The sequence below is a fragment of the Solanum verrucosum genome, unplaced genomic scaffold (assembly GCF_900185275.1).
Source record: "Solanum verrucosum unplaced genomic scaffold, falcon-dt-bn FXZP01000229.1, whole genome shotgun sequence".
Classification (NCBI taxonomy): domain Eukaryota; kingdom Viridiplantae; phylum Streptophyta; class Magnoliopsida; order Solanales; family Solanaceae; genus Solanum; species Solanum verrucosum.
Window position 1 is genome coordinate 1,926,586 of NW_026020011.1, and position 10,308 is coordinate 1,936,893.

At 33.7% G+C, this 10,308-nt stretch overlaps 3 protein-coding genes across 6 annotated transcripts in view; 2 read left to right on the top strand and 1 right to left on the bottom strand.

The window, feature by feature from the left end:
- The window catches only part of LOC125820445 (uncharacterized), a 195,773-nt gene that overhangs the window by 104,870 nt on the left and 80,595 nt on the right, over nucleotides 1-10,308 (top strand). The gene's annotated exons all lie outside the window — the stretch shown is intronic.
- LOC125820432 (uncharacterized) overlaps nucleotides 1-10,308 on the top strand; it is a 430,223-nt gene that overhangs the window by 14,962 nt on the left and 404,953 nt on the right. The gene's annotated exons all lie outside the window — the stretch shown is intronic.
- On the bottom strand, nucleotides 676-5,598 carry LOC125820487 (ubiquitin-conjugating enzyme E2 28-like). 2 transcript variants are annotated; one of them, XM_049499927.1, is made up of 6 exons: nucleotides 5,544-5,598; nucleotides 5,343-5,426; nucleotides 2,642-2,769; nucleotides 1,333-1,437; nucleotides 982-1,143; nucleotides 676-908 (listed from the first exon to the last, which is right to left on the bottom strand). In XM_049499927.1, the coding sequence occupies exons 2-5, from the start codon at nucleotides 5,410-5,412 to the stop codon at nucleotides 1,000-1,002; spliced, it is 447 nt and encodes a 148-aa protein (XP_049355884.1). In that variant the 5' UTR covers nucleotides 5,413-5,426; nucleotides 5,544-5,598; the 3' UTR covers nucleotides 676-908; nucleotides 982-999. The 2 variants fall into 2 exon arrangements, with proteins under 2 accessions (XP_049355884.1, XP_049355885.1); XM_049499928.1 differs by having other exon boundaries at nucleotides 5,343-5,430.

Sequence of the window (10,308 nt, forward strand, 5' to 3'; positions counted from 1 at the left end):
ATTTAATTAACGAATATGTATCAAAAAGTATGGAATATATTTTGATAGTATATCAATTTGAAGTAGATGAATGAAAGGATAAAACGGAGAGATTTAGATGGAATAAAAATAGAGAGATTTAATGAGACGAGTCTAGTGTGTTTGGTTTGAAGGAAAATGTTTCCGAATTTTTTTTCTTATAAGTGAATTTCTAACTTATTTTCTAGTGAGCAAAACTATATTGTCTCAAGAACATTTAGATGCAAGTTAGAAAAACACCACGAGGGTGAAGAGTGGGCTATTGGGGGAGACGAGGGGTGAGAAGGTCAACGGGTGTAGGTTGAGGTCGTTGGGAGGAGACCAAGAATTGAAAAATCACTTATGGAAATTATTTTTCTTTTTCTCACTAGGAAAGTCATTTTCTTATTTTTTAAAGAACTTATTTTTCCAAAAAAATATTTTGACCAACTAAAATTTTCTCACGATTAGTCGGACAAAATTTTTGGAAAACATTTTCATAGGAGGAAAATGACTTCCTTAATAGATGTTGGAAAATAAGTTTCATAAGCAACGTTTTGTAGCAAACTACCCTTGAAATAAACTTCCGCATAGAAGTTTGGGAATGATCTGCAGGCAAGTAAGTGATAAACTAAAGTGCAGATGCAAAGGGTTAAAATGCATACTTTGAACCCAACATAGAGTTTTAACACCATAACTGATAACTTTCTTGCAAGCAAAGAGAAAATCAAATTGTTTCAGGTAGGACCCTGTTCGACTTTCCCGCCTTTAAGTTTGATTATGCATAAGAACACAATTTCTTAATACATAATATATAATACTAAATACCACAGCAGCCTTTAAGTTTGATTATGCATAAGAACACAATTTCTTAAATACATAATATATAATACTAAATACCACAGCAGGGACGGAGCCCCATGGTCACAGCAACTATTTCCATAGATAATACAAAATACCACAGCAGGGATGGAGCCCTCCCTCCAGAGATGGTCACAGCAACTATCCCATGGCAAATTTTTGAGTCCAGCTCCGGGCAGTTGTCTCATACTTGCTCCTATCAGTTTTGTACATATGAGCAATCTCCGGCACCAAAGGGTCATCAGGATTAGGGTCTGTCAGCAGAGAACAGATAGAGAGCAGTACCTGCAAGGGACAAATTAATTAACCCAACTAAAATCTAATCTGATGAATGCCCAGCCTGCACTAGACTGGTAAAATAGTTCAAATTTACGGGAAAATTTACTGTTTCAAAAATCTCAGGATGTAAATAACCAAAATAAAAAGATCGATGTGTGGTAAGGCTGGTAACCTATACCAAGAAATTCAACTAACCTTGGAGATGGTAAGTGCAGGGCTCCACTGTTCCTTCAAAATGTCTAGGCATATGCTGCCATTGCTATTGATGTTCGGGTGGAAAACCTTTGTCCTGAAAGCGACCTGCACATTTATCCCATAAAATGAAGATGAGAAATTTGCTGACGGGGAAAAAAATAAATTAGAAGTAAAGGAGGTTGCAGAACAACATCAGGTGGGGAAGTGACATCCACGTCCCTCATTGATCTTGCACATAGAAGTTCTTTAAACTTACGTGCTTTGGCAAATAGATCTTGAAACATATTATGTCACAGTTAAAAAGATGTGAAGAGAAATTCTTTTATGTGATTCTCAAGCAATGTGCAAAACTTGCATTTAAGCATTTAAGTTGTTAATACACCTATAAGAAAGGAGCCCCGAGATTCCAAAATCTCATGGTTTGTCAATGCACCAAGCCTCGACTAAAAGAGAAATCTAAGCCATACTTCTTCAATTTGCACAATATGATAATACTCTTCCTACCTTAGATCAGGCGTACCACTTGGTTGAAATAAACAAGTGGACAAACTATACTCTCTTGCTGATAATAGACTAGATTTCTATGCATTGGTAACTTAGCAAGCGTTGCAGAACAGTTTCTCAAATAACAACAAGACTCAGTACTAGACCTTCATGAACTGCATTAACAGAATGCACTCTGCCAATGATAGTAATCCACGGCCTTTTACCATGGCTTCCTTATCATCGAAGCTCAGTCCACCAAACAGGAGACATATATCCATTTGAAACTGTAATCACAGGGCATGGGACCAGCGACAAAACTAAAGTTGAACTCAAGTACTTTCATATGTAGCATCATCTTCTCAAATACAGTGTGCTCTGCCTCCTTAAATCTTGTAACATGAGCTATTGCTGCTCCTAGTTTTTGGGGGAAAAGAACTAACAGGATTAAAATCTAATGGACTTGATGACATGGTTTCTAAAATCGGCTAGATTACATATGATGGTGTCAAACACCCAGAATTCAAAATTCATTGAAGGCCATTTACAAATGTGAGTTGTGACTTTGTATAGGAAATGAAAAGGATCACAATCAACAGTTGACACCAGTTGAGTTGAGATTTCATATCTATGCTTACCTAATAAAGATAATAAAATGAACAAAGAAGCTTCAATCCAGTTGTTACAGTAAAATTACAAGCCTAGAAATGATACAAATTTGATTTTATAAAAGAAGCAAGAGAAGTTTCAGAAATATCATGTTAATAAGCAAACAAACAAGTTGATCATCAAGTGTCATCAACAATACAGATCCCTAATTTCATACCTTTGGTGGCTTGAACGGATAGTCAGGTGGAAAATGAATAGTAACAAGAAACACTCCACCAGAATAGGGACTGTCAGCTGGACCCATGATTGTTGCTTGCCAATGAAACATATCTTCAGCTACTGGGCCTAATACAGATAACATAAGCAAGAACACAAGAAATGAGAAAACAACTTGCCACATGCAGACCTTTAAACAAGTTTCTTCAGCAACTCACAATACAAGCAGCTGATTTAATATAACACAAGAATCGGAGAACAGCTTTGCAGATGTTAATGAGGGCCTGAGGCTCTACTTAAAGTCCTAGAGTCTCCATAGTTTTTTCTTCTTTTTTTTCCAGTAAGATTCTTCCTAGAATAGTACTAGGTATGTTGTTGTTGTTGTGGTTGTAGTTGTATCTTCCTAGAATAGCAGCTGTCAAAAAAATGAAGGGACTTTTAACAGAGGGTAGGAATGACTAATTACACATAGTTTGCGGAGTTTTTGCCCTTAAAATAATGTTAATTGATTTTATTTTCCAAGTCGATGCTGAATACCAATCCATTTGACCTGCTATCAAACTCAAGATTTCTCTTTGATTTTAACCATCTTGTTAGGATCTATTTTGGGATGAGCTAAGTTCTACCAAGACTCTCATTTGCAGCCCATTAAATGTCATATAAGCTCAAAGCACACAAACAGAGTATGACCTGATATTCCCTCTCCCGTCCAAAGCCAAAAGGGGGGAAAATCAAGAAGCAATTGAATTTATGCAATCACGTGCCAGAAGAACAGGGTTTGGTTCACTGAGTAGTATGGTGCGATATGTGTGGTAGGTGCATGTCATGAGTTTGAAACCTGATGTGAACCCCAAGTGTGGTATTTAAGTAGAAATGATTTATGGGTTACTAATAATCAATATGTATATCTATATTATGCAAACAGCACGAAGCCCCTAGATGAATTGTTGTTCGCCTTTTATAGTCTTTTAAAAAAGAGTTCACACAAAATAGTCATTAATATTTCCCTAATATTTAAGACTACAAAATCAGCTAAATTTAATAATCACAAATTCACAATTAATACTGCGTTGTGTTTATCCTATCTTAAGTGGTGTGTTTGTTGATGAGTGGTGGACATTGACTGTTTGTTGTTTATATTCTTTTGTTAAACTTCCTTCGCTCTTAAATTGCTTAGTATTTAGTCCAAAGTATTTTGGGTATATATTGAAATAATGTAAGAGAGGTATCTCCTTTATAATTGAACTATTAATCAGTAACTTCTTCAATCCAAGGTGCCATGATAAATGTTAATACATTCAACACAATTCTATCTTCAAGAACACATCGAATCCCAGCATATAAAATTACATCGACACATAATATATACACCTAATCAGATATTCTCTTTAACAAGTCAAAAAGTTCATTTGATTTAAGATTTTGGCCGAAATAATGATCTAGAGAATATGTAAAAAGAAGATTATAGAAGAATTTGACACTTCCTTTAAGATCTAAAGATTTTAAGCCAGAAAAAAAAATCACATTAGGGAACTTTTAAGCACTTTGAACTCCTTTAGGTTTAGGAGTAGATTTATTTGTTATTAAATTTTAACCAATTAATTCTCTATTAAATGTTTTAGGTCAAAATTCAAGTACTTTCAACTTCTTTTAGGTTTAGGAGTTCAATTACATTGACATATAATCTATACACTTAATCAGACCTTCTCTTTTACTAGTAATGAGCTAGATGTGATATAAGCTTTTCGCCGAAATAATGATCTGGAGAATATGCATAAAGAATATCAGAGAAGAATCTGACACTTCCTTTAAGATCCAGAGATATTAAGCCAGAAGAAAAAAATCACATTAGGGAACTTTTGAGCACTTTGAACTCTTTTTAGGTTTAGGAGTTGTTTTATTTGTTATCAAATTTTAACCAATTAATTCTCTATTAAATGTTTTAGGTCAAAATTCGAGTACTTACAACTCCGTGTAGGTTTTGAAGTCTTCTTTATGTATTTTTTTTTTGAAAAGGTTAACTGGAAGTCTTCTTTATGTTATAACACGGAAAAATCACATTAAAAAACTTTTCGAGTACTTTGAACTCCTTGTAGGGTTAACATTAAAGAATAATCTTTATAACAAAGAAAACAAAACTTTATTTACCTGATAGTTTTAGTTATTTAAACAGATCCTATGCCTAAACTATATCATTTGACAAGTTTTAATCAATTGAAAGTTTCTTTTAAATCTATTTCTTTACAAATTTGTTCGCTTTTTTCGACTTGATGAAGATAACCAAATGCCCAAAATGCTTTCAAGCATGTATTCATCCCCAAAATTTAACTTAACCTAAACTATTATTCTTTGCAGGTTGAGCAGACACCCAATTACATTGAATTCAACTATTGCATCAACCCAATTTTACTTCTCAATTCAAATGAATGTTGCATTTATCTCGACGTCAATTATTATAACACAAATAAAACTAGTAAACAAATAAAAACATCTTCAACTCTATACACTTCCCCCAAACTAGAAATGTTAACCATTTAATCATGAAGCTGAACAATCAAAACAATAAATTTTAGAGAAGATCTGTTCAGATATTGCAAAAGGAAAATAAAAAAGAAGTAGCAAACCTATAATCTCAACAAAGCCAGCAAGAACAGTACTTTTTAGAAAAAACAGTTAAAAGTAGAAGGAGAAGAAAAAGGTACCAGCACTGCAAGAGGTAGGAGGATCTTTCTGGAGATCCTTCAGCTCCTTGAGAATCCGCTTGGATGCCATAGCAGACCAAATCCCTAACTTAACATAAAACAAAACCCTAGATCAACTCCGAATGCACAAATTTACACATACAGGAAGATAATCAAACACCATAAAAGCACAACTGAAGAAGAGATGAGAAGAATTTTTACCTCAGAGATCCTCCTGTGGTACTGCAATTCAGAATTCTGGAACTGGTGAAGAAACAATTATGACTCCATTTTTTTTATATATATATAGCAGAGAAGAAAAATGAGAAAGTGCTTTTGATCTGTAACGTATCAGTGAGAGGTAATTTTCACCTACAACCCCTAGTGCTTTGAGGATGTGACAATTAGATCCCTTAATTATTTAAAAGTGGCAGACACCTACCAAACTTTTCTAGTTATGGGCTACTTTCATCGTGCCTTAGTATCCATAACATTGGGCGCCCAGAGCAGGTCGCACAAGTATCAACCATACATGTGTCGTGTCTTAATGTCAATCGTGATAATCAGCATCTGGTAGAAGGGCAATGTGGAGGCGATAGTCACTTTAAAATGTTGTATTGCATGTCCTAAGAGTGTCAATGAGTTTATGAAGGACATGAGGTGAGTTCAGGGTCTAGCCTATAGGTGACGGTGATGTGCATGCAACGAGTGCCACTATCGTACATTCTTGAGCAATAGTTGGAATGTAGAAAATTCAGATAAAAGTTTTGTTACTAGGATATTTTTAGATATGATTACCAAGTTTGGTGTCATTTGAAGTTTGTTTACATTTGGGCTTGACTTAGCCGAGAAGTAGTGGCATTGCCATAATTAGTTTAAGCTTCTGAAGGCTATAACTTGTTCCATGTGTATGGGATGAAACTTCACAGAGGTGTGAACAAAGTCAAAAGGAGTTGTTAGGAACAAATGGCACCTGATTTAGAGTTCATATGAGATCGGGAAAACTCATCATCATTTTCGAACAGAAACATGTCTACTCTTCACACTTGAGTTCATTTTTTAAAGCATATATAACATGGGTGTAGTTTATTTCTTTTAACCATATATAAAAAGAGTATGCATGGTGACAACCTACCAGCCTTCCCCATGTCTGTTGACAGTGGATCACCCCAAGTATGTTGCCTTAAGGAGGAACCTCAAGGGCCTTAAAGAGTGCCTAAGGTATCCATACGAGTTTGGGAACTCTATGGATGGCGCATGGACTATGGCCAACGTTGGGCGTCGAACAAGTAGTGAAGACTTGATAGTTGGAAAGATCAGGACTTGTCGGCTACCCTTGTGATGGAATAAGACCTCTACGTCTATTGAGCTACTAGTTTTTTGACACGTGCGTTGCACGTGATTATTAATTCCAAAAATATATGTTATAGTAAATAATATTGCTTATTTAAGCAAAGATTTGAATAATAAGCTCAGCAAAAAATAATATTGTAGATTTTTTTGTAAATGTTCAACTTAGATCGTCATATATATCTCTTATTCACACAAACCTATGAAGATGGTCAATGAACAATTTTATTAGTTAAATGCAATAATGTATATATTTATTTTAATTTGATGAGGTTCAATTATGTAATTAGTCATATCTCACTAATATTACCTTATAGATAATATTCGCTTTGTATTTTTCTTGTTATCTAACCAAATGTGCTTTGCATGTGTATTCCACGTTAAATTGTTTAGATATCGTATGAACATGTGAAGAGAACAACTATATTTTATATATTCACATATTTTCACATTTGTTGTGAGTTTTCTTAAAAAAAACTCGAAACATTTTAAAATGATATATTTTGAAGTTAGAAGATCTTATTAACTTGATAATACATTTGTGACATATATAATACTCTAATTTATATACAAATACCTACCCAAATATAAATATATACTTGCATTAATGAAACTATTTATCTCATAAAATTAACTATTAAATAAATAATAAAAATTAAACTAATACAAACTTCAACTGGCATTATTACAAATCATATAACTTTTCTTCGATTAAAATACTGAAATATTAAGAAATAATAAATAAGTTAAACAAAAGGGCAATGTTTATATAGTATTAGATATTTTGAAGCAAACTTTATGAGAGTTTAAATCACATAAGTAGCATTGATAAATAAAATCATTCTTTTGTCTTGAGCATCAAAAACAAATCGTGACGATTCTCTAAATTTTGGAAAAGATATTCAGAAGCATATATCTACATCTCAAGAGAAATTGTTGACAAAAACAAATGAATTTAGACTACATCATGTTAACTTCATATATTGGATCATTACATACTAATGTATATTGGAACACACATTATTATATCATCAAAATTATTTTCCTCAAGTACTCGAGGTTATGAAATATACCCTTTTAGGATAGAACGATTTACTTCATTAGATAAGTGGTACCTCATATTCCGCTAAACTTCGAACTCACTCAACGATAATAAATCACACAAATAAATTTAAAATGCAAGAAGAAGAGTAGAAGATTAAAAAAAATTGTGGTTGAGAAATGAGAGGAAGCCCCTCTATTTATAGTCAACAAAGGGTAGTATACACAAATATTTTTTGTGTCTTATCTGAGAAGTCATGACCTTTTCGAGAAGTCACAACCCTTTGGAAAAGTCACAACTTATTGAAAAAGTTACAACCCTTTGGAAAATCATAACTTATTGAAAAGTCACAACTTATTGAAAAAGTCACAACTCTTTGGAAAATTTACAACTCATCGAAAAATCACAACCATTCGAAGACAGTCACAACTTATCGAAAAATTCACAACTCATCGAAAAAGTCACAACCTAAGTTAGGGATATTATAGTTATTTAACATTCAAGTTAGGAGTTCATGCTTTTAAGGTAATATAGATGAGGGGCTCTTTACAAATTCTCGTTAATTGACTTGTGAGCTTGGGTGGGTTTGTCTATGCGAGCAAGGGTTTGTTGTTTTCCAAGACGTGCATTTGTGGGGCGAATTTGCGCTATCTGAGATGTAGTACAATATGTGAGTTTTGTTTGGAAATGTCATAAGATAGTCGAAGGCATGATATGTAAGGCACACATGACCAAGGCTAAGGATCGGATGTTTTCTTACTCAAGCTAAGTGTAAGTCACATACACATACACATACACAAAGAAATTGTTAAGCTTGAGGACAAGGTTGTGCGCGTGAGAACGATACTCAAGTTCAGGTGAGGGACTAGTATGCTTGTAGCCAACCCCTAATGTACGCATGAGCAAGATCCAACATATAAGATGTGTCCCAATATCATGCTAGAAAGTTGAGCCTACGATCATGGAATCGAGTAAGAGGTAGCGCTAAAGCTAAGACTTTGAGGCAAGCTTCGCCATAGGCATACGGTAGTGCCAAAAATCTTAGGACAATCATTAGGCTAGCTTGTAGCCTATTGGGACTATAGGTGTCACACAAGTGTGTGCCACTTACACTAAGAAGGAGTCAAATCAGAAAGAACTAATTAGATCATAATCGAGCATATGATGATGTTTCTTATATCGAATAAGGAATATCTATTTGAATCACTATCACCTATTTGACTTGGACCAGTGTTGCCTTCATACATCCCGAACCACTTTGTGTTATGACGACCAATGATGCTCACCCTACAACATCATTGTCCTCCACAACATTTTACTTTGCAGCTAGAGTGCACTCACAATAATGCCTTGCGTGAGACCAATCAGCCTTGAGCCCAATGCCTGAGTTCAACCAAGTTGTAATTGTAGTCAAGTGATATTAACTAGAGTTTTCAAACTATGTTTCGTCTTTTCATCCTATGACTAGCCTTTTTTGCATATAAGTAAGCGCTTCCAAAGAAGAGATATGCATCCGATATTTTCTCCTGAAACCAAGAAACTAGAGATGTTCATGATTTGGTTTGAATCAATTTTTAGGATAAAATCAAAATTAAGTCAATTTTTAAATTATTAAAATTGAACCAAACTAAATACAATTCATTAGGTTCATGGGATAAATGCATTATATTATTTAAAAACGAGATTGATATGATATAATATGTCAAATATGTGTCGTGTATTTTCTAAGTCAAAAGACAATAGTTTGGTGATTTTATTGTCTTAAAAAACAAAAGTGACTTCAGTTAGACATCCTCATAAATTGAGTGACTCTATTGTCCAAAATATAACAAAAATGACCATGGTAGGATTTTTCCAAAAGTTGAATGACCATTCATGAAATTATTCATGCAATTAAGTGGGTCATTTACAGACTCGTCTGATGAAGCAGGATCAAGTGACAAGTGTCCAACGTTTGTTAGGGGTGAGTCAAGGTCAACAAAGCTATAAATTTTGATTTAGATTTTCAAATTTTATCATTAAATATTTGTTTGACCATTTAAGTTCCAAAAATTACAATTCAAAAACTCAAAATTTCAAATTCAAGTTTCAACTTTAAAATCTGCGTCCAAGTCGGAGCTAAGCATTACTACATTATGGATGTGTTTGGTGCGGAGGAAATATTTTCCTAGAAAATGTTTTATCAATTTTCCCACATGTGGTAATTTAATATATTTTTGGAAATTATTTTCTTTGGGAAGACAAGTTCGTTAAAAATGAGTAAAATAACTTTTATTTTCTTTGAAGAAAATCATAGGTTTTGATATAAAATATAATTGTACCCGATAGTTAAGTGGATTTTTAATTTTATAAAGAGAAACCAAAAACGGTAGTTCAAGAATTACTAATCGAAGAAAAGGATATTTTGACAGTATATATTCATAATTTGTCGAACATTTGGCATGTTAGCTTTTAGAGAAATCAAATACAAAAGTTAGATCTCTACTCTCAAACCCTAGAATTATAGATTTGGCGTCACATGTCAATCAAAACTTCCAAATCACTCGTAAGTTACCCATATATATGGTAAATAATTTATTAGGGGTGAGTGTTGTG